The sequence below is a fragment of the Achroia grisella genome, unplaced genomic scaffold, assembly GCF_030625045.1.
Source record: "Achroia grisella isolate CSIRO2021 unplaced genomic scaffold, CSIRO_AGI_Agris_v1 utg719, whole genome shotgun sequence".
Lineage (NCBI taxonomy): Eukaryota > Metazoa > Arthropoda > Insecta > Lepidoptera > Pyralidae > Achroia > Achroia grisella.
The window spans coordinates 189,009-214,207 of record NW_026713002.1 but is presented as its reverse complement, the minus strand read 5'-3'; the positions used below and the strand labels follow the sequence as shown (position 1 = coordinate 214,207).

The window sequence follows — 25,199 nt, the reverse complement described above, 5'->3', positions numbered from 1 at the left end:
AACTGGTTAAACAATTAATAAGAGGAAATCAGTCATAGTGATTAGAGCAGACCAGTCCCTACAAGCAGCACCCGTTCACGAGTATGACGGAATAATATGCCTGTTCCCATTACTGCTCATCAACCGCTTTCTGTTTCTACCCAATGGTTAGCTGGTTTGGGCTGTGCATTGTTAGATCACTATGTCAGTCACCTTTGAGTTATATATATTTAGATATCTAGCACCCATAAAATAAGCTTTAGCTAGCTTAACATGTGTCTAGATGGCGCTGTGTGAATTGTCCTGAAATTGTTATTATACATATTTAATACCTGGATAGGAACGTCTGTAGTGACTCCGAGGTAGACAGAGCTGATGCAGGTCTACCCGCGGCGTCTTCTAGACTCCCTCTGGAGCCCTCCGCCCAGTAGTTGCTTGGTACCACCTGCATATAATTACAAATACGTTCATTTAATTAATATCTAATTAATATTATAAACACAAAAGTTTATGAAAATGTGGATGGATGTTTGTTACTCTTTCACGCAAAAACTACTGTACAGATTTCGATGAAATTTTACAGTAACAGAGCTTATATATAAGAATCACACATAGGTTACAAATTTCATGCGGGTGAAATCACAGGCACAGCTAGTTTATATATACATCGAACCCGCGACCATCGGAAGTATAGCGGTGTGCTAAACCGCTAGATCACCGACGCCGTCAACTAGTTACTGTTACTGTCAGCTTTTAACTGATTTAGAATAATTCGTAAATAAAGCTGTGTTGTGTAAAAAGTTTACTAAGTGTTGGTAAGAGAGTAAGTTCAAGTCTGGCCGAGATGAGCAACAACATTTTACATTTCTAAATTACTCTTCAATTATGAAAATAATATGTTGGATGCAAAAAATTCCGATATATATATATGGGCTATTATAAATACAATAATTCAAACATAATATTCTGCTTCTTCCTTATCCCATTTATTTGTGGTCGTCGTAATATGTTTTTCTCTTCCATTCATCCATGTTCGTAGTTATCTCGTTATTTACTCCCTTTCTTACCATATCATCTTTCACAGTCTCATTTATCCATCCTTCATCCATCTCTCTTTTCCTCTTTTATCCATCTCTTTTTCCGTTTTCCTCTGCCTTTATAATCATAAGCTAATATAAAAAAAAATCGTACAAGGAATCGAACCCGCGACCGTCGGTAGTGTACTGACCGGCATGGTGAGCGGCACGGTGTCCCCGCTGGGCATGAGCACGGGGGCGGGCGGGGGCGCGGGGGGGCGCTGATGGTGCGGGGGCGGCGGGTGGTCCGCGGCGGCAGTCATCGCGTCCTGCAGCAGCGACCGCACGTCCTCGGCTCCGGCCAGCTCCACCGCCGTCTGCCCTTCTTGGTTCTTCAGGTACGGGTCCGCGCCGTGCGCCAGCTACGTTTATATCATTATTAAAGTAATAATAATAATCTCAGGACAATACACACAGCGCCATCTAGACCCAAGTTAAGTTAGCTAAAGCTTGTGTTATGGGCACTAGATAACTGATACAAGTACATAGATAATTTGTTTTCGTAAATCCATACATATTATACATAGAAAATACCCAGACCGATACAAACAATCATAATCATGAATACAAACGTTTGTGCCGTGCGAGGAATCGAACCCGCGACCATCGGACGTAAAGCGGTGTGCTAGACCGCTAGACCACCGAGGTAGTCAAAGTAAAGTATCATGTTTATATTCTGAATAGTCATTCATTAGTGTACAGCTAGTTTGAAATAAATAAATACACAATAAAAGTATATAATCAATATAGAAACTGCTGTGTGTATATAAATCTGCAGTTTCTCACCAGTAAAGCGCAGAGCTGAGTCCGAGCCTTATGCGCCGCTTCGTGTAACGGTGTGAAGCCCCATCTGCAAACAATAATCTTTACATAGTATAAATCATCACCACATTGCATCAGAGATATATTTATATACACGAGTTTATATATTACTTCAAGCCATAATATATATATACACAAAATAGCTATATCACTGATGTCTAGAATTCGGGGGAGCGCAAACAGCATCCTAACAACTGTTGCAAATACCTGATTGTCCGCTCCAGAGGCACTGGATATCGTTGCATTGTGGACCCAGTGCTTCTGGACGTGGACACGGATATATGAATTAGGTATATATATCTCTGTATCAGTATATTATAAGTTATTAATGTACTTTTTTAAGTTCTTTACTAACACAATATGGATATAATCCGAATTAAATAAATAAATAAAATAAAACAAAGTCGTCGTTGTCTTTGCGCATATATCTTTTAAATTACGCAACCCATTTTAATGCAGTTTTCAGCAATAGATAGAGTAATTGAAGAGGAATTACTTTAAATGAAATATAAATATTCTTTATTGCACTTAAATACATTTGTAAGTATATTAATTACAGCTAATGTTAACAAAGGAGAATGAAAATTAAGATTTAAATGACTTGTGTTTCCATTACTGTCGAACGAGTAGTAGAACCAGTAATTCCTGAGATTAGCGCGTTTAAACAAACAGATAAACTCTTCAGCTTTATAATATTAGTATAGATAGAGAACAGCAGTTACCTATCTGCTGCGTTGGGCGGTGTCCCCGCCCTCAGGAGCAACGCAGCCAACTCCAGATGTCCGTAGGAGGCCGCGTTGTGTAGGGGCACCAGTCCGCCCTTGTCGCGGGCCGAGACCGCAGCCCCGGCCTCTAGCAAGGCTTCCGCTACCTCCAGGTTGTTGTAGCCGGCTGGTGGATGGTAGAAATAGTTAGACACCAATAAATTAATTTAAATTTTTTTTAAATATATTTGAAGACCATTCACACAGCGCCATCTAGACCCAAGTTAAGCTAGCTAAAGCCTGTGTTACTAGATAACTGATGCAAATACATAGACTTTTTTTTATACATATAATACATAGAAAACACCCAGACCGACACAAACAATCATACTCATGAATGTTAGTGCCGTGCCAGGAAAGGAACCCGCGACCATCGGAAGTAAAGCGGTGTGCTAAACCGCGAGACCACCGAGGTCGTCGAGTTTGGTTTCTAGTGGTTTAATTAATAATTAGGACCACTGTTCCTTGAACAAGCACTTGTAGATAATAGGTGTTACAGACAGTCTCTGCCGGGGTTACTTTGAAGTCGAAGAAACGGCCGCTCACGTAGTCCGGTAGTGCTAGAAGTGGCCACACAATGAACATGGATCCTCGGAACGGTGAGGTCGCTCCGTGAAGCCTGTGAAGACACCAGAAGGCTTCTTCGCTTCAGGGAGCTTAGCTGGCTACTGTAGTAGCCTTGGTTCTAAACGCTCAACTATCCAAAAGTGCGGAAACAAGGTCCAAGATACAATACCCTGAATTACACCAAGAAAGTCGTGAGTTCAAATCTAGTCAAAAAAAAAAGATTGTGTGTGAAACGCTGATATCAAACTATAAATCCTAAAGACAGCAGTAGGATAACCTTCTGCCACGTTCATCATCACGATGATTGGCCTGATATTTGAATAGAACGTGGCGCCATCTAGTTTCAAAGTAGTGTAACTTTTGATGGGACAATTTATAGAAGTACTAATCACAGCGCCATCTAGTTCCAAAGTAGCGTAACTTGTGATGAGGTAATAGAAAATTGATAGAAGTACATAATTTTGTAAAGACATACATAATATACATAGAAAACAAATGCATGTAAAAAAATTGCGATGCAAATCGCGAGTGGAATCAAACACCATCGAGACCGTAATTCTAAAGACTACTGTTGCGGATGAATGATACTATGTTGTTGGTCGAGACGATGTATATTACAGATGGTAATAAACTGACAATATGTACATAGAAATAATGATCTTATATACTAAACAACAATAGGAAAATGTAAGGTTGGGTGACACAGTTTAGACACAGCAGTGCTTAGTACACAATATTGAATTTGTCTTACTAGACATTATAAATGCAATTATTATTTTGATGTATCTAGGTGACTGTGTCCCATAACTGCCATACCATAAATCACCGCCACTTACCAGCTAAATGCAAAGGCGTAGAATTCCTTCCGTGCGCGTCTCTACAATTTACATTCTGTGGCGTTATTAGTTTCCTGAAAAAAAAAACAAATCTTTTATTAAAAAAATGTTAACAAACATTATCATGTTGCTTTAATAATAATAATAACATTGGACATTCCACACAGCGCTATATAGACCCAAGCCAAACTGAGCTTGTGTTATGGGTATTAGACAACTGGTAGAATCCTTATTCATTTATTAATTAAAACTTTAATGCTCAAATACACAACTAAAAGTGCACATGGCGGACCTAACACCTAGATTAGAAGCACTTATATGTATACTAGATGTTCCCGCGACTTCGTCCGCGTGGAATTTATTTTTCTAAAATAAAAATAGCCTAAGTTACAGTTTTAGCCGTCAAAATCGGTCCAATCATTTCAGAAATTAGCCGGAACAAAACAGACAGACAAAAATTGTAAAAAATGATTTTTGGTATATGTAACGTATTTATTTCTATTCATTCATATCAATTCAGTAAAAAACGGTTATTTCAATATAACAAACAGACACTCAAATTTTATTTATATGTATATATATATATATATATATTTTTATTTCGTAAATTCTTTTTGTGAATAAATCTTCAATAATAATGTATAGATTACTAAACTTTTACGCCAAAACAATTGCAAAATATGCGGTTAGTACACAATATTTATTAATACTGACATTCTTTTAATATATATACTATATATTTTAAGAAAATAAATACATTTCATTACACACACAATATAAATAGACAACTCCTAGACCAATATAAAAAATCATACTCATCTGCTTCTTCCTTATCCCATTTATTTGTGGTCGTCGTAATATGTTTTTCGCTTCCATTCATCCCTGTTCGCAGTCATCGCGTTATTTACTCCCTTTCTTACCATATCATCTTTCGCACAGTCCATCCATCTCTATTTCGGTCCATCCTTCCTCTGCCCTTATAACCATCCACATTCATATGTAACGTAACACCTTTCTTAAAATATTATCCTCGTTCCTACGCATTACGTGTCCATACCATGATAGACGATTACTCTTCAACCTCTCTGACACCGGTGCCACTTTCATACTTCCTCTAATGTATACAAAAAATCATACTCATGAATACAAACATTTGTACTCGATCGAATTGAGTGGCGGAGTTCTAAACTCCTACACCACCGAGGCCATCTGTCATTGGTCTACAATTGAGGAAATCTGACCTGGCCCGCGCGAGGTCCCCCCTCTTGGCAGCGTCCAGCAGGGCCTGGTCTCCGCGCAGCGCGTCCGCGGTGTCCGAGTCCCCGGGCCTCACCAGCTGCAGCGGCGTCAGACCGTCACGGTTCCTTCTGCTGGGGTCTGCTCCGTGCTGACGAATCACAATAGTTGTAGTTACATATGTGTAAGAAGCACTAATTATGATGGACGACTGAGGCTTTGAAGCCGGCTACCGCAAGGGAAACCCTAAGTAGCGCCCATGACTTGTGACACGGGTGTAGGTTTAAAAGGCCCTTTTTCGAATGCATTAACACTCACCTTCACTACTTGCAGCTTCCCCCCAGGCCCAACTAAGACCGGGATAAACCCATTTCTAATACAATTACTTTAGTATCCAAAGCACAACCGGCACGCTCTGCGCTCGTCGACTGAATGCCGCGACTCACGCAACGAAAAAGGATTATTCAACTACCGACCTCCGTATTTATAGACCAAAGTCAGTGTAGTAGGTCGGACTACAAATACTAGATGGCGCTTTTTACAATATTCGTAATAATCTTTACATTGGGTACTACATTGGTACTAAACACAAACTACCTTCTTTTAATATCTTTTTAAAATATCGGATTTTTTCTACAATAATGATGTGAATTCTTGTCATGTCATGCACATGGTGACTATCAACTACGAGATAGACCGCGTTCGTTTACTTGTTTAAAAGAGTGACGCCAAGCTCAGCCCGCTATTTGCATAGTGGTCTACTTTTATTGTATGTTTTTTTTTTATTAGGTTGTTTGGGCTATTGTCAGATGTTTGTAGCACTTGTCGCACTGCGACCTACATATATCTATTGTGCTCGCTCTTTTTCAAAATTTGCTACCTAGACCCGTCAGAGACAAGAATTGAAGGATATTCTTAGGAGCGATGGTTTTTATCTCCTCGGGAAAGAGTGTAAACTTTCCAAAGAAGATATTTCGTTTATGCATGAGTGGGCTACAACCACATAGGATGTTTTGATGGAGCAGCGTTTCCTCTTCAGATTGGCAGAATCTGCAGATTCATAGTGGTCTACAATTAAATTATTGGATTTGGGCTAGACTTACTACGATACACTACTACGACAAATTTCATCTTATTTTGTATCTAAAGTTTCGATTTAAAAATGTAAAGTTACAACAATTATTTAAAAGAGCAATACGCAAATTTCTCGCTCATTCTTCTTGTGATGAAACTGTTTTACGTCACGAGATGTCACTATTCTTAACCGATAGTACTCGAGGCAATCGGGCGATCTCATTATATTGTAACATACACACACGACACTATCCTCGCCGGTGAAGACGATGACCTCAACCACACCATACCGCGCGATCAACCAGGCTTCTGAACGCGCCCGGGCGTTCCATACCGGTGCCTTCGGCCGCCCCTTCGATCGATCCCCCGTCCCATCCATACGGGGATCGAAATTACGACGGCCTGAGCCGATGTCCAAACCCCTAGCGGTGCGTTCAAACTAAAGTGATATCCGTCCTTCAGCCGCTCCATAAGTCCTTTGGTTTGAAGTGCCATCTGTACTCGTCCCCGTATTAAGGCCAGCTGCGGCCAACAGCATTAGGATAGTCCGAAAAAAAGCACTTCGTATTAGGGATGCGCGGGAAAGGGATGGAGATAGACGAAATGGCACCATACCAAGGCCAGCTGCCAACAGCATTAGAGTAGTCCGAAAAAAGCACCTCGGTTTATATACACTGCGCGGGAAAGGGATGGAAATAGACGAAATGGCACCATACCAAGGCCAGCTGCCAACAGCATTAGAGTAGTCCGAAAAAAGCACCTCGGTTTATATACACTGCGCGGGAAAGGGATGGAGATAGGGGAATTGGTACCATACCAGTGGATCGGCTTAGAAAGGACTCGTCCAGTGTGTAGGTCGTGATACCTTGAGCAGCAGCCGCACGATGTCGGCCTTGCCCTTGGCGGCGGCCTCGTGCAGCGGCGTGAAGCGCCACAGGTCGGCGGCGTTGACCCCCGCGCCCGCCGCCACCAGCAGCTCCGTCACCTCGTAGTGCCCGTACGAGCACGCGTTGTGCAGCGGCACCAGGCCGCTGTACGGGACACAACCATATCCTTTACACTCTGGCCTCCGGGGGGTCTCATTCAAAGACGAATTCAAAGGGGCAAATATTCTTACAGTTGCTTCTTATGTAACATAACAAAATCTTCACTTATTTCTAAAAACACAGCAATATTCATAATATTACTACTAGATGTAAAGACAAACTTGCTGTCCCCGAGTATCGTTTATAAAAATCAATAGGTTTTCTATGGGAATAGGTATAAAAATTTACAATGTATTTTACACGGGAATCGGCTAACCATAGACAACTTTATTGAGTAGAAATTAAATTTATATTATTAAGGAATTATAGTGATTATTTGCAGTAAGCAACACTCAATACTGTATTTGTACTTTTTAGCTGTATGAGGGTGCTACCTGCGCTTTTACTTACTAGCTGTGATCTCTTGAGTGAAATCATTCTGTCGTTCTGTGTCATTTCATTGTACTCGAAGTAATATTGATCAATATAAGAAATCTTACTCAATTATAGCATTTCAATATCCCAATGATAATGTGATAAGTTAGGTCATTGGATTCCCTAAAATATGGTCAAGTGCAGTGATGACTGGCACAAACATGGCATACTCGTGAACGAGTGCTGCTGGCATCCCAAGTCTGCTCTAATCACTACGACTGGTTTAATCCTATTGTGTATTTATTAAGGTAAAGGGCCATATTATGAGACACCTTTTGAGTAGGAGTTGAATATTTTACATTGTTTAAAAAAAATAGAGTTGAAACATTGAATTTTTCTAAGTTAATAGTTTGCCTGATATCTACTGAAGTGATAATAATTATTATCAAGTGAGTTTTAGTTGAAAATGCTAATAAATTGAATAAAATAACAGACAAGTACATACGGCCGTATTTATGAAACAGTCTAAAGCAACACGTACGGGTGTTCCATCGGGAATGTCCCAAATTATGGAACTCAAAATGAACTGAAGTACTCACATTAAAATCATTTTTCAGTTACTAATTTATTTATTCATAGTATCAAAAGTTTTATTATTAATTATTAATACAGTTAGATTTAAAAATTATACGAATAAACAAGCAAGAAATAAATATTCACTTACAAAGTAAATATGACAAGAACAGTTTCAAATCTTAGGATTAATAAACAAGATATAAAAACCAAATATACATTAAATTAAACCAAAAATTCATTTCTTCTTTGATCCTTTGTAGTAATGCGTTCTCTAGTAGCTTTTTCCGTTCATCAGCTATCACTTTTTTCTCATTTAATAATTGTTTTCTTTTATGTAGCTTTTCTTCTTTAGTTTTACGATCAGTTTCTTTTTTTGAGTCATATTGCATCCATTGATCAGATATGCCAGCAGAAGGTAGTTTGAGTTTACCTGATGACTCAACTTTAATCCATTTTTTCTTGACTTCAAATTCAACTCAAATATTAATTCATCACCAACATTACGCACAATATTAAATTTATATTAACAAAATATTAGTTAAATTTAGTCAATTTAAATTATTACTTTCATTAATACCAGAATGAGCTTCAGTAACCATATCTAAAGGTTCATTTTATACTATAATTTCATACAGTAATTACCTCAGGAATGGCCGCTTTGTTGAGACTGGGTACTGGTATTTATCAGAGGAGAATATTAATAGAAGAATGACAATCATTGTTAAGTGTCATGTAAACATTAGTTTTATCATTCGACTTGATTATTAATCAAATTATTTCCTTACTGTTCTGTTCTTTCTCTAAAAATTAAAATTTACCAACGTCACTTCTTTGACAGTTAGTTTATTTATTTCATGAAAACCAACCAATATCAAATTATAAAAATTATACCAAACAATCAAAATTAATAATAACAATATAAAACAAGTCTATAGAATAAAGATATCAAATTCAATAAAAAAAATGTATCTACCTATAAAAATTATTAATTTAAAAACATCTATAAAAATGTGATATGTAGGTGCTTCGTAAAAATTTTGAATAAAATAAAGTGTTATTAATTTTTTCAGGCAGGTTTTCCACTTAAGTATATGTTTTAATTAACATAAAACAATATTTATCATCCAGCTTATTCATTTTTGAGGTTAGTTTTTTATTTTCATGGAAATTTACAATCTATGTACTTATCTAAATGCAAATTTTTATAAATATAAACTGTTCTAACGTAAATTGCTTTGTTATAATTAATTAACAATTATTAACACGAAATTAACTAAATATTGTCCACTTATTGCTGTTTCATAATTACGGACAACTTAGAAAATCGAATGTGAGGGGGATGTGGAACACTGAATATACTGTTCCATAAATACGGTCTGTTTAGAAATTTTTGCGGCAATTATGAAACACCTAAATAAAAAATAAATACCTTATTAAAGTACTTTAAATTCAATATCAATCAATAGATTATAAGTCAAACTTTTGATTAACATGTTTCAAGTATTTTTGAATCATTGACAAATATTTCAAATTGTTAAAACAATTGTGATGACACCTGTCATTCTCTAACTCTAAAAGACAGTCTTTTTTCATGCAACCTGACACGTGCATTTCACTATTTTTTTTTTCTATACATTTTAAGGTGTTTACCAAAATAAATTAATTTAATCAATAAATAGGTTATTAAAGATCATAAAGATAATATTATAAATACTGAATACGTTAGAAATTATTTGTAATTCAGATTTTTATCACTTGTTTCATAAACTAGTACAATGTTCCATAATATGGCCCTTTACCTTATCTGACCCTAATAAATTAGTACTAGTTGGTGGTTTGTATTCACATGTTTCGAATTGGAAATGTAAAGTTACAATGATTATTTAAAAGAGCAACACGCAAGTTTCTTGCTCGTTCTTCTTGTGATGAGACAGATTTCCCAATGAGTGGTAGAATAATAGAATGATGACTATGACTATTCAACAGTGCTTAAATTTATTTGAATAAATGATTTTCTATTCTATTATATCCCAAATGAAATGAAATTTATTGTTTAAATGTGGTTTTACACTGATGGTTTAAGATAATTAACATATTAGTTCAACACATTAGTCATTTCTGACATACAACAGACAACATGCGCCAGTTGTATATACATATATAATCTACAAATACATAAGAGGCGAGTCTCTACATCACTTCCCCCTTTTTTATAAAAGATATTCATTAGTACTGTAGAAGCACTTGTTTACCAACTACCACTATACGGTTCTTTTTTAGAATTGATTTTATTTAATTGTTTGAGTTTATCTGGTAAGTTATTAAATATTTTAATTGCCATAGCATAGCAGTTTGAGTTGGACAATGAAGTCTTTAATAAGGGATAACCTAACATATTGGGACGTCTCTCTTACTTTCGATATCATTTGATTTTTTGAACAGTTCAGAGAAAGATTTTACAAAAAGACAGACCTTATAAATGTACATTGACGGCAAATAAACCGATAAACTTGATTGATTCCGAGTCAACTATTTAATTGTAAACGTACCCTTTATCTTTCGCATGTACGTCCGCCCCTCGTTGTAACAACAGCTGAGCGAGGGGTAGTCGATTATATCTGAAAAAAAAAATGTATAAATGAATAAAACTTTCCTTTGTTTATAAATCAACTTATTGCGTTTATGACCGCACAGCTCAGTAGATAATGGTGTGGTAGCTGTTATGGAAAAATATATATTGGTCTTCCTTCAGCAGCAGCCAGCGACGGGTGATGGTAGACGATGAGTGAGGTGGCCGTTCAGGTCCCGGCAGTAGAGGGCCACACTCACCCGGCCGCGAAGTGCAGCGGCGTGGAGTGGCGTCCGTCCAGGTCCCTGCAGTTGACGAGCCGCGGGCGGGCGTCCAGCAGGCGGTGGAGGCCACACTCACCCGGCCGCGAAGTGCAGCGGCGTGGAGTGGCGTCCGTCCAGGTCCCTGCAGTTGACGAGCCGCGGGCGGGCGTCCAGCAGGCGGTGGAGGCCACACTCACCCGGCCGCGAAGTGCAGCGGCGTGGAGTGGCGTCCGTCCAGGTCCCTGCAGTTGACGAGCCGCGGGCGGGCGTCCAGCAGGCGGTGGAGGCCACACTCACCCGGCCGCGAAGTGCAGCGGCGTGGAGTGGCGTCCGTCCAGGTCCCTGCAGTTGACGAGCCGCGGGCGGGCGTCCAGCAGGCGGTGGAGGCCACACTCACCCGGCCGCGAAGTGCAGCGGCGTGGAGTGGCGTCCGTCCAGGTCCCTGCAGTTGACGAGCCGCGGGCGGGCGTCCAGCAGGCGGTGGAGGCCACACTCACCCGGCCGCGAAGTGCAGCGGCGTGGAGTGGCGTCCGTCCAGGTCCCTGCAGTTGACGAGCCGCGGGCGGGCGTCCAGCAGGCGGTGGAGGCCACACTCACCCGGCCGCGAAGTGCAGCGGCGTGGAGTGGCGTCCGTCCAGGTCCCTGCAGTTGACGAGCCGCGGGCGGGCGTCCAGCAGGGCGGGCGTCCAGCAGGCGGTGGAGGCCACACTCACCCGGCCGCGAAGTGCAGCGGCGTGGAGTGGCGTCCGTCCAGGTCCCTGCAGTTGACGAGCCGCGGGCGGGCGTCCAGCAGGCGGTGGAGGCCACACTCACCCGGCCGCGAAGTGCAGCGGCGTGGAGTGGCGTCCGTCCAGGTCCCTGCAGTTGACGAGCCGCGGGCGGGCGTCCAGCAGGCGGTGGAGGCCACACTCACCCGGCCGCGAAGTGCAGCGGCGTGGAGTGGCGTCCGTCCAGGTCCCTGCAGTTGACGAGCCGCGGGCGGGCGTCCAGCAGGCGGTGGAGGCCACACTCACCCGGCCGCGAAGTGCAGCGGCGTGGAGTGGCGTCCGTCCAGGTCCCTGCAGTTGACGAGCCGCGGGCGGGCGTCCAGCAGGCGGTGGAGGCCACACTCACCCGGCCGCGAAGTGCAGCGGCGTGGAGTGGCGTCCGTCCAGGTCCCTGCAGTTGACGAGCCGCGGGCGGGCGTCCAGCAGGCGGTGGAGGCCACACTCACCCGGCCGCGAAGTGCAGCGGCGTGGAGTGGCGTCCGTCCAGGTCCCTGCAGTTGACGAGCCGCGGGCGGGCGTCCAGCAGGCGGTGGAGGCCACACTCACCCGGCCGCGAAGTGCAGCGGCGTGGAGTGGCGTCCGTCCAGGTCCCTGCAGTTGACGAGCCGCGGGCGGGCGTCCAGCAGGCGGTGGAGGCCACACTCACCCGGCCGCGAAGTGCAGCGGCGTGGAGTGGCGTCCGTCCAGGTCCCTGCAGTTGACGAGCCGCGGGCGGGCGTCCAGCAGGCGGTGGAGGCCACACTCACCCGGCCGCGAAGTGCAGCGGCGTGGAGTGGCGTCCGTCCAGGTCCCTGCAGTTGACGAGCCGCGGGCGGGCGTCCAGCAGGCGGTGGAGGCCACACTCACCCGGCCGCGAAGTGCAGCGGCGTGGAGTGGCGTCCGTCCAGGTCCCTGCAGTTGACGAGCCGCGGGCGGGCGTCCAGCAGGCGGTGGAGGCCACACTCACCCGGCCGCGAAGTGCAGCGGCGTGGAGTGGCGTCCGTCCAGGTCCCTGCAGTTGACGAGCCGCGGGCGGGCGTCCAGCAGGCGGTGGAGGCCACACTCACCCGGCCGCGAAGTGCAGCGGCGTGGAGTGGCGTCCGTCCAGGTCCCTGCAGTTGACGAGCCGCGGGCGGGCGTCCAGCAGGCGGTGGAGGCCACACTCACCCGGCCGCGAAGTGCAGCGGCGTGGAGTGGCGTCCGTCCAGGTCCCTGCAGTTGACGAGCCGCGGGCGGGCGTCCAGCAGGCGGTGGAGGCCACACTCACCCGGCCGCGAAGTGCAGCGGCGTGGAGTGGCGTCCGTCCAGGTCCCTGCAGTTGACGAGCCGCGGGCGGGCGTCCAGCAGGCGGTGGAGGCCACACTCACCCGGCCGCGAAGTGCAGCGGCGTGGAGTGGCGTCCGTCCAGGTCCCTGCAGTTGACGAGCCGCGGGCGGGCGTCCAGCAGGCGGTGGAGGCCACACTCACCCGGCCGCGAAGTGCAGCGGCGTGGAGTGGCGTCCGTCCAGGTCCCTGCAGTTGACGAGCCGCGGGCGGGCGTCCAGCAGGCGGTGGAGGCCACACTCACCCGGCCGCGAAGTGCAGCGGCGTGGAGTGGCGTCCGTCCAGGTCCCTGCAGTTGACGAGCCGCGGGCGGGCGTCCAGCAGGCGGTGGAGGCCACACTCACCCGGCCGCGAAGTGCAGCGGCGTGGAGTGGCGTCCGTCCAGGTCCCTGCAGTTGACGAGCCGCGGGCGGGCGTCCAGCAGGCGGTGGAGGCCACACTCACCCGGCCGCGAAGTGCAGCGGCGTGGAGTGGCGTCCGTCCAGGTCCCTGCAGTTGACGAGCCGCGGGCGGGCGTCCAGCAGGCGGTGGAGGCCACACTCACCCGGCCGCGAAGTGCAGCGGCGTGGAGTGGCGTCCGTCCAGGTCCCTGCAGTTGACGAGCCGCGGGCGGGCGTCCAGCAGGCGGTGGAGGCCACACTCACCCGGCCGCGAAGTGCAGCGGCGTGGAGTGGCGTCCGTCCAGGTCCCTGCAGTTGACGAGCCGCGGGCGGGCGTCCAGCAGGCGGTGGAGGCCACACTCACCCGGCCGCGAAGTGCAGCGGCGTGGAGTGGCGTCCGTCCAGGTCCCTGCAGTTGACGAGCCGCGGGCGGGCGTCCAGCAGGCGGTGGAGGCCACACTCACCCGGCCGCGAAGTGCAGCGGCGTGGAGTGGCGTCCGTCCAGGTCCCTGCAGTTGACGAGCCGCGGGCGGGCGTCCAGCAGGCGGTGGAGGCCACACTCACCCGGCCGCGAAGTGCAGCGGCGTGGAGTGGCGTCCGTCCAGGTCCCTGCAGTTGACGAGCCGCGGGCGGGCGTCCAGCAGGCGGTGGAGGCCACACTCACCCGGCCGCGAAGTGCAGCGGCGTGGAGTGGCGTCCGTCCAGGTCCCTGCAGTTGACGAGCCGCGGGCGGGCGTCCAGCAGGGCGCGCGCCCCGTCCGCGTCCCCGGCCCGCGCCGCCTCCAGCAGCCGCGCCGCCGCCCCCGCACCCGCCGACGACTCCGCTGTCATACACAAACAAATCTCAGTCACACCATACACAATCGATGAAACGTCAGCTCGCACGCAATCCTCTCTGGAAACCATAGTGGTTTTAGGTCCGTTTGAATCTAACCTGACTATTTAACTATCAGCATAATAACGGATGAACAATATATCGTCGCGTCGCGTCTCCATACTAAGTATACAATGAAGCAGCGTGGCGGGTGGTACTGACCGTCGGGCTGGTGGTGGTGGCCGGGTGGTGGCTCGGGGCGGCTGTCCGCGCCGCACGCCAGCAGCAGGCGGCAGGCGGCGGTGGCGTCCCTTCTGGCGGCCACAGACAACGCGCTCTCGCCGCGGCCATCCATAGCGTTCACTTTCGCGCCTAAAAAAGAAAAATAACCATAGACAACAAATAATAACTATAAATTTTAAAAATACTAAATATATTTTTAAATCACATTCTTTCTAATCGTACTGCTATCGTAGTCTATGGTCGGGTTAATGACCTCTTTGTTTAGCTTTTTAGTAGGAAATAATATAAGACATTTTTTATTATTCGTGGACCTGTAGCACTGCGAACTATATAGATATATTGTGCTCGCCCTTTTTCAGAGATCACTACCTAGACCCATCAGGGACAAGAATTGAAGGATATTCTTAGGAGCGATGGTTTGTATCTCCTCAGAATAGACTGTAAACTTTCTAAAGAAGATATTATGTTTATGCATAAGTGGGCTACAACCACATAGCACGTGTAGTGGTGTTTCCTCTTCAGTGTGACAAAATCTGTATTTTTTGTTGTGCACAGGCCTAGGTTTGCCATAAATATATTAGGTTCGGTTTAATAAATTAGATTTTTCATATATTAGACTTCCTGTTGCGAACTATTTTTTATACCTTTTATTATCTATGTTTTTTTATAACACTATATTTCTACATATGTGACATAAGTGAATATAATATTGTGCGATATCGGAGCCGTTTACTTTACTCGCCTCATCTTGATCTCCTTCCTTCACTCTTACCATCATCTGCTTCTTCCTTATCCCATTTATTTGTGGTCTTCGTATATTTTTTTCTCTTTCATTCATCCCTGTTCGCAGTCATCCCGTTATTTACTTCCTTTCTCACCATATCCTCTTTCACAAAGTGCATCCATCTCTTTTTCGGTCTTCCTCTACCCTTATAACCTGACGGTGTTACATTCATATGTAACACCGTCCTTAGGATATGATCTTCATTCCTACGCATTACATGTCCATACCACGATAGACGATTACTCTTCAACCTCTCCGACACCGGCCCCACTTTCATACTTCCTCTAAAGTATTCATTCTTTATCTTATCCATTCTTGTCACACCACGCATCCACCTTCCTTCACACTTACCGTGCCTCAACAAAAGGTCCATTGCATCTAGATGCGCGTGCTCGGTCGCGACGTGTAACGGAGTCCGCCCTTCTTTGTTCTTCTCGTTCACTCTCGCGCCTTTCCTTATTAATATCTCCATAACCTGCAAAAAATTATATATCCTAATATACTTGCTGTCTCTTTCTATTGTCTGTTTTTAAATCTCGGGTACAAATTTGACATTACCGATGTTGCCAGATTTTTGCAATGTTTAAGGGCTGTGGCACTATTGGAAATTAATATTAAATACCCATTTTTATATGTTACTCAGAAATAATATCACAAAATTAATATAGTATATGTATTAATAAATATTTAGTTGTTGAACAATTTACTATTTGTACGGAAACGACAAAAATGTATTTTTATGTTGTATAATACTACGACAGTAATGTAAACACTAGTATATGTACGTAAATTGTAAAATTCTATTATGAAAACGTGTCTTAAACCTTTAAAACTAATATGTTACAATAAAAGTTTCCGATTAAACAAATCGGTGTATTGCAGGTACACCACTACCCCGCTGTAGGTGGTAACATTATTAGAAAATTTGACATTTACACGTCAATATTGACTATATTGACGTGTAAATGTCAAATTTTCAAAAAAATTTTTTCTGGTATTAAAAAATTTACTATAATTGCAAGTGTTACACTTTCCTGCGCGAAAAAATGTTAAATATTATACTTACTCTATATAAGTAAAACAAATAAATTCAAAAGCTTAGTAAATCTTTAATTTTTTAAGTATGGAAAATGAGTGAAATCCATTACATCTTAATTTTGTCCAAACGTAAGTCATCCGTCATCTAACGTACCAACCACATACCTGCTTCCGTTTCGGGTAGACACTGGCAGCTGCGCAGTGTAGGGGCCGATCTCCAGTCCCTACATGTTGGAAGTTGACCAGTGCCTCCGCTGTACACTCGCCTGGTAACGAGTGGGTGCTGCCGCCGCTTGACGTGTGACCACTCTGTTGATTTGACAGGGAAAAGATACTATAATTAAAATTCGTAAAATGTTATTTTACCTTAAAAGAAATTAAAGCATTACTGAGCTTTTGAATTTATTTGTTTTACTTATATAGGGTAGGTATAACATTACACATGTTTTGGCGCAGGCAAGTGGCGTATTCATGTTTTTAGCTTTACATTAGTATTTAAATTGTAGGTATTTGATTTTTTTTATATAATTTGAATGAATGAATGAAACTTTTTATTGTTCCTCTCATAGAAAATACAATTATGTATAAAATGATAAAAAAAAACAATAAACAAGAGAAAGAGGTAACAATGGACGGCAATCAAATTTGAATGGCAATCAAAACCCTAGACCAAAGAGTTAATAATAAAGGATGAAATTACCTGGTGCGAACCAGAGGCGGTGGACAGCTGCTTCTTGACTCGACCAGGCTCTGCCAACCGACAGGCTTCCAGCAAACACTGACCCCGGTACTCAACTGGTAAGGATCAAATTATACACAATTAATGTTTAGACCAGTGTTTCCCAACCTTTATTGAGACATGTTGCACATTAACCTAAATTTCTTATGACCCTAATGTAACATACATAATGAAGTGAAATGTTCACATGAGAAACTTAAATTATATGTTTTAGGAAAAAATCACTATAGTCGTGTTTTTAATTAGACGAAGCCAACTGACAGTAGCTAATGTCACTTTGTAAAATAATGTTGTCATATTTAAAGTAATAGTGATGCGTTCAGATCTCGGTCAGACGAATGAACGAGTGTGAATAGTTAATGATTTCAAACTATAAAAGAATATTATTGCGTCACTACTACCTATTGAGGCTCCCGAAAAAAAAAATGTGTTTCAAAAACTACGACACTACATAATTAAAAATACGACTATAGTCACAACACAGGAAGTAGAAAACGTAATGAAGATTGAAATTAATAATTCCAAATAATTTTAATAAATTTTTCTATTCTTTCTTCACGTCTGATAGAGACGGTGTATGTGTATGAGACGAATTTGATAACAGAGGTTCGCCTTATGAAGGAGGTCTATTGACTGAAGAGAGTCGTCAGTGTTCTATATATTTATATTATTAGTAGAAGATTAGAAAATCCTTGTTTCAAATAAACTTAATTCAAGCACTTTAGAATAATCATAGTTATACTTTTAATCTACGGAAAACCTGTCTCATCACAAGAAGAATGAACAAGAAACTTGTGTGTTACTCTTTTAAATAATCGTTGTAACTTTATTTATTTATTATAACTTTGCATTCCATAATTTTACAGTAGATAGATAGATAGGTTATATTTTTAAATCCAAACGTGTGAATACAAACTACCAACTATCAGTAATTTATTAGTCTGTGAAGTAAATGTAATAGGGGCCGTTCAAGTATTACGTAAGCAGATTTATTACAATTATTTAACCCCCCCCCCCCCCCCATCCCCCTTGTCAGCTAAAGTAAGCAAAACTCTTACCCCTCCCGCCATGCTTACGTAAACATTTTTCAATTAATGTATTGTTTTTTATAGCAAAGACAATGTGAGGGTTGCCATTTTCGTAAAAAAGTAAATAAGACAATGCGAGGGTTGCCATTTTCATAAAAAAAAGTAAATAAGACAATGTGAGGGTTGCCATTTTATTAAAAAAAGTAAATAAGACAATGTGAGGGTTGCCATTTTCATAAAAAAGTAAATAAGACAATGTGAGGGTTGCCATTTTCATAAAAAAAGTAAATAAGACAATGTGAGGGTTGCCATTTTCAGCCATGTCATCCAAAATAAGCAAAGCAAAGACCGCCCGCCCCCTATAGTGCTTACATAATAGTTGAACGGCTCCATATAGGACATTAGTTGTTTAAAATAATTTATATACGTACAAGCTAGCCGCTCCTGCAGTTCTCTCGAAGGTGCTACATCTAGCGCGGACTTCCCGTGGCAGTTCAATAGCGTGGGGTCAGCGCCCTCGCTTAATAGTAATGAACACACCTTGAATGAAAAATAATATTGTTCACTATAAGTGTCCCGATGAAAAATAATATTCTTCACTATCAGTATCCCAATTAAATTGTTCACTATATGGCAGCTGCAGATTTCACGATGCGAATTCAGTTAAAAGTATCCTACATATTAATATGGGCTGTGGGACTAATATACAATAATAATCGTGGACAATTCACACAGCGCCATCTAGTCCCGAGCTAAGATCTAGTCCAGAGCTTGTGTTATGTAAATATTTATAAATGCATACATAACATACATAGAAAACACTCCGACAATACAATGCGAGTGCGAGGAATCCAACCTACGACCATCATAAGCAGTGCGCTAAACCGTTAAACCACAGAGGCCGTCATAAGTATATCAAATATATTTAATTGTATTGCTCTGAATGTTATCTGAATCTACTGATAACATGCAAATCAATGCAATCAATCATAAACAGAATTAAACACGCTAGGAATCGAATCAGGTATCATCAGAGTGTAAACCCGCTAACCATCACGGCTGTTAATTATAATTTTAGTACTTCGAGCCGGATAGTTCCCGTATATCATAATAATAATAAACCACAATTTACACAGCGCCATCAAGTCTTAAGCAGCACAAGGTCTACTTAGCTTAATGTAGACCTTGTGCTGTGGGTACTAGAGAACTGATATAAATACATTTTTTCTTGTAAATCTATACATTTAGGTGTGCTATGCACATACATATACAGACTAAATTAGAGTACGATCAGATTAAATCGCGTTGCATAGCGCATCTACTGCACGTCCCTCCCCAGTCTTATCTTATCTATATCATGTAGCACAGGAATAGCGTATTATATCAGTGATTATGTCTCCTGATTTTTCATTTCGTGACTCCCAGACACCACACCCGAACACGTTATATATATAATATAATACAGCAAAAGTGATAACATATATCAGCGAAATACATAATAGAAATGATTGCACCGTGCGAGGATTCGAACCCGCAATCACGTCAGCACCTGTGCGGACAAGGAGCTCTGTCATCTCGTAATGTCCATAGCTGACTATCAGGTCTATTATAATTTTAGTACATAGAGCCATGTATATGAATTGCGCATGAGACCTACCTCCAGCCTGGCCTTGCTGGCGGCTTCATGTAGTGGTGTGAAAGCCCACAGATCTGTGGCATTCACGTCAGCACCCGCGCGGACTAGGAGCTCTGTCACCTCGTAGTGTCCGTACGAGCAGGCGTTGTGAAGAGGCACTAGACCACTGTATCAATTACAAATGTATGTAAGAATTTAATTGTTGTTGTAGCTTGTTAGTAGTACAAGGTTTTTATTGAAGGGTATGTTTTAGTAAGTATTTAAATTCACATTTAAATCATAATTTCGTAAACACCTTTCCCGAAACTAGAGTACTTCCTTTTATCCCAAATTTTAATACACACATAGAGGAATATTTCTCTACACATCCTCCTTTACAGACGTGACTTTTATTGTTTTCTTTCTTTCTTTCTTCTATAATAAATTATATTTATAATTTAGTACAATAACAGGAGTAAAACGTGAAATATCTTCTCAATTTAATCTGTATACTGAACTTGACGGTAGGGAAAAAATATTAATATCAAAAACTTGACGTTCATAAACGACTAAAATGTCCTAAATGAATAAATGATCTTTGATTTGACTTTAAGACTCACCCCTTATCCTTGGCGTGCACATCAGCCCCCCGCTGCAGCAGTAGTCGGACGGCGCGCGCGCGGTTGTACCCGGCGGCCAGGTGTAGAGGCGTGGAGCGACGCCCGTCTGCAGCGTGCACGTCCACATTGAGCGGAGTTAGTAGCGCCGCTAAACGCTCGTCTGCTCCGGCCCGAGCCGCTTCCAGCACCTCCGCGGAGCAGTACTCCCCTGTAGTGTAGAAGGTGGTTGGTTTCAGTCACAAGCGTGTACACTGAGATATTTTTTTATAGTATAGGGTACAAATGAGTTCGTGACTTTCCTGATGGTAAGGGACTACCTCCGTCCATGAGCACCCGCAAAACCAAGGGACTTGCAGGTGCGTTTCCGGCCTTTTAAGGAATAAACTTTTGCTTTAAGGTTTCAATATTGTATCGGTTCGGAAATATCATTGCTAGAAGATTCTACAATGTGGTTGTGCGTGGCAAAACTTGCTACACTGACCAGGGCAATGTATCTGTCGTGCCTACATTACACCACCAAGCAGCAGGACATTGTCGACTATATATGGACCTGGAGTAATCTGACATTGAGGCAAGGCGTTTGCGGCCCGGGTTCCCACCAACATGCTGCCCACCTCCGTGAAGGAGGTTTTTTAAATGTAATCTAATGTCCGAAGGTTTTTTAAATTCCAAATCAAAATTAACCTGAGTTAGCAGTTGGCAATCCACCTGCCATTTCGGTTTTAAAGTTTGAATGTTGACAATGTCTCTGACTACCCCACCTTTTTTTTATTTTTCTTTACGTGGTGAAACCCCCTAATGGAGACCCGCCCGTCCCAGGGGTTGGACGGACGGGTACTGTGAGACTTCTATTCACCAAATACCCCACGATATTCCTCCTCGCCGCCATAGTGCCGGGGTCACGGAATCGAGTTCGCAATCGACCGCGTCCCCAGCAGCGGTTACCCTCTAAAGCCCTCCTCAACGCGTGGGGGGAACTCTTCTCAGTTCCCCCGCATCCGGCCACTATGGGGAAGACGCACCGATGACCCGATACCCCACCTAGCATAAGTCATGATTATATACATACCTGTCAGGACAGGTCTGGTGGCGGCGTCGGCGAGATCTAGCGGAGTCTTGCCCTCGGTGTTTCTTATATTCGGATCGGCGCCATGCTGAAGCAGTGCTAAAACAGTCATCAGCCACGTTAAGAGTCTCAATGGTTTAGCAGTTTGACACACTGTCTTGCTATCCGATGGTCGCGGGTTGGATCCTCGCGATCGGGACAAACATATGTATTAAAATTCAAAAATCATTTATTCATGTAGGACATTTTAGCTGCTTATGAACGTCAAATTTTTACATTCTAATTTTATTTTTTTCTCTACCGTCCAGTTCGGTATATAGATCCAATTGAGAAGAACTGGCATTCATGAGCATAATTGATTGTATTGGTTAACAATCATACTCGTACATGCAAATAATTGCATTGCGCGATATATCGAACCCACGACTATGGAAAGTAAAACGATGCGCTAAACCGCAATACCGCTGAGTCAGATGATTAGTACATAGTTTATCTTATTATATAATATGAAATAGGTGATGAAAGTTTGTGCAGACGAAGTTTTCAACTTACATAGTTGCAAAGTTAAGTAAATTTATAAAAACAAAGTCTAGCTTTTATTGAAATGGCGTTATAGCTTGGAATATTATTTTTGACTGTTCGACGATTCGCAGTTTAGTCGCCAAACAGTCAACACTAGCCTTCCAAGCTATCCGAGCTCTAATCATTGCCTGATGATGCATCGTTCAGAGGTGAAACACGTGTCGTATTATTACAACACAAAAACAGTCAGGTGGATGTTAAAAATGATTTTTTTCAAATTTATTTTTTCTGTGTTTGTATAGGCTAATCTCTGAAACCGTTAGACGCCTTTTGATGAAATTTTGCATGGTTGTGCCTAATATCCCCAGGCAACATCTTAGATACTTTTAATCATGGAATATTGTAGTTCCCGTGGGATATAATTAAACATCTATAGTAAGTTATACAGTACAGAGTTTATTACAATAAGGAGATTAAACATGGCAATCAAAGGAAAAACCACGCGGACAAAATCACAGGTTAGTTATAAAATATTTCGCAGTAACTTTAAGGAGATTCTGCTGGGGTGGACATTCCATTATCAGTTCCCACACTCAAAAGATCTGCTTTTATTTATTTATTTAATTCAGGCTACATGGCCCATATTATAAATACCTTATAGACTAACATACATAAGAAATAATAATAAAATATGAAAAATAAAATTGTCTCTATGGTCACGGCACTGACGACGGCAATCTGCCACGGTAGCGCCGATAGACCACTTTTAGTTCTAGGACTGATTGCAGATAGAAGAACATGGAAAAAGATCTACAGAATACTAACCAATGCAAACATCAACCTTTCCCTTAGCAGCAGCTTCGTGCAGCGGCGTGTAGCCCCAATTGTCTCTTGCGGCGGGTGCCGCTCCGGCCGTCAAGAGAGCTCTCACAACGTCTGCATGGCCAAATGAGCAGGCGTTGTGCAGCGGCTGCAGACCACCGTCATCACGCGCTTGAAGCGCTGCACCAGCGGAAATCAAAATCTCTACCACTTCTCTGCGCCCATAACCTGTGGCAATTAAAATTGATTTAGTTATAGTAGCTTTTATCACTACTTTTCACATATTTTAAATGGATGATGAATGGTGCACTTAATGGAATGATGCACTTAACTATGTCTATCACTCTAACATGTTTCTATCACACACGTGAATAAAGGCAGTATGTCAGTTAATTCTTATATGAATGATGGTTATAAGGGAGGAAGGGCAAAAGATATGGATGAAAGATGAGATGTATGGAAAGTGAGTGAACAACAAGATGACTGCGAACAGGGATGAATAGAAGAGAAAAACATATTATGCTGACCCTAAAAATAATAGAAAAATCTTGGAATCTCTGTATATGAAGAGACTAACATCATCTGCTTCTTAATTATTAACAGAATATATAATAATTATTATCTGCCTATTTATTATCAGAAGCAGATGTTAGTGTCTTCATATCCAGAGATTCCAAGATACCAAATTCCCCATATGTAGGACAGTATTGTCAAGAAACTGTAATTTAATGAAAATTAGAGTACTTAATAAAATAATATATCTAGCATTATATATCTTTAAAATTTAAATGAAGTAAATGAAAAATCAACATATAAATTGAGAGAAATTATTTATTGTATTGACAATATTACGTTGTAGATAACTTCACATTGTTATTCACTTCTATATAAGATTTACACTGGAAGGAATTAAGCCATAAGGCACTCTATACTGCGGGATATAATATAAATAATGAAATTAATAATTAAACATAGAAAATCAAACTACTTAACAAATGTGCAAATAAAAATAGTAAAAAAATATATACATAATAATAATTATAATAAATATATAGTATAATATAATAATATGAATGAACATGAATGTAACAAAAAAAAATTATTGAAAAGTACAGAAATAAAGACTAAAAAGGTTTTAGATGAAAATAATTGAAAATTGTTCATAATTCATATTTACATACCATTCCTGGTGAAACATGATGAACAGAATAATTGTAAAAATGAATGTTTTGCAGAGGAGCAAAGATCATATCTTGAAGAAAGTATATATAGCTGAAGGTAGATGGATGCAATGGGAGATGCCAACTGAAATTAAGTTGGATGGACTGTGTGAATGATATGTATAAAAGAAGAGTATGCTCAGATATGATGGCCGATAGAGATCAGTGGGAGCAGATGACATACTGCGCCAACAACAAATAATAGAATAAGGCAAGGCAATGGTTTTTTTAAATTTATTACAATTTACTGTACTAACACAGAATGATGTCAACAAAATTTTTAATTTTTGGAACTTGGCTATCTGCAATCACGGGTACTATAATCAGGTGAGCTGGTGGTGTGGGAGTTTCTCTATACCTTGACAAGTTCCCCATGTTTCAGCTAGCTAGAAATCTTTTAACCAGCTCCAGGATATTTGCTCTTTTGAGTCTTTTTGTTGACAAAATTAAAACATTAAAATTAAAAATACAGAAGGTGGTATTATGACTAATGTAATCTCTTCAAGACAATCTTTGGAAAGAGAGTATTCACAAGAAAATATGATGATTTTTTGACACCTGTGTGATTTCTTGAAGCCTTATACCCATAAGGCAACCCACTAGACAACTGATACCAATACATAAATATATTTTATTTTGCAAATACATACATATTATACATAGAAAACACCCAGACCAATACAACTAACATAATTAAAACAAATTAAGTAATAAAACAAACAATCATACTCATGAATACAAACATTTGTGCCATGCAAGGAATTGAACCTCCAACCATCGGTAGTAAGATGGTGTGCTAAACTGCTATACCATTGACAGCTTGTCACTATTATGCATTGGATATGTTGTATAACTTACTAGAAATGCAATATATTACAAACTATGAAATGTAACGTGTGAAACAACACTAAATAGAGTAATAAATATTATAGCAGCCATCTAACACGTAAAAAAATGGCAATTAATCTCGATACGCCGCATTGTACCACTTTAATCGAATTAAAACTGTTAAAACACGAAACCCAACGCAATTATACAGCGTAACTAATTATGCAACAACACAAAACTTATAATTTT

General features: G+C 41.9%; 1 protein-coding gene across 1 annotated transcript in view; it reads right to left on the bottom strand.

Moving 5' to 3' along the window:
- Nucleotides 1-25,199, bottom strand: part of LOC131850217 (poly [ADP-ribose] polymerase tankyrase) — a 39,544-nt gene that overhangs the window by 13,957 nt on the left and 388 nt on the right. The window contains exons 2-19 of the mRNA XM_059200387.1: nucleotides 22,906-23,130; nucleotides 21,562-21,657; nucleotides 20,493-20,700; nucleotides 19,915-20,059; nucleotides 18,689-18,797; nucleotides 17,191-17,285; nucleotides 16,656-16,799; nucleotides 15,804-15,927; nucleotides 14,687-14,797; nucleotides 14,276-14,435; nucleotides 10,880-10,948; nucleotides 7,220-7,385; nucleotides 5,286-5,431; nucleotides 4,045-4,118; nucleotides 2,600-2,768; nucleotides 1,842-1,905; nucleotides 1,208-1,417; nucleotides 312-424 (exon numbers count right to left, since the gene is read on the bottom strand). Coding sequence (XP_059056370.1) covers nucleotides 312-424; nucleotides 1,208-1,417; nucleotides 1,842-1,905; nucleotides 2,600-2,768; nucleotides 4,045-4,118; nucleotides 5,286-5,431; nucleotides 7,220-7,385; nucleotides 10,880-10,948; nucleotides 14,276-14,435; nucleotides 14,687-14,797; nucleotides 15,804-15,927; nucleotides 16,656-16,799; nucleotides 17,191-17,285; nucleotides 18,689-18,797; nucleotides 19,915-20,059; nucleotides 20,493-20,700; nucleotides 21,562-21,657; nucleotides 22,906-23,130 — 2,428 coding nt within the window. The remainder of the gene's footprint in view (nucleotides 1-311; nucleotides 425-1,207; nucleotides 1,418-1,841; nucleotides 1,906-2,599; nucleotides 2,769-4,044; nucleotides 4,119-5,285; nucleotides 5,432-7,219; nucleotides 7,386-10,879; nucleotides 10,949-14,275; nucleotides 14,436-14,686; nucleotides 14,798-15,803; nucleotides 15,928-16,655; nucleotides 16,800-17,190; nucleotides 17,286-18,688; nucleotides 18,798-19,914; nucleotides 20,060-20,492; nucleotides 20,701-21,561; nucleotides 21,658-22,905; nucleotides 23,131-25,199) is intronic.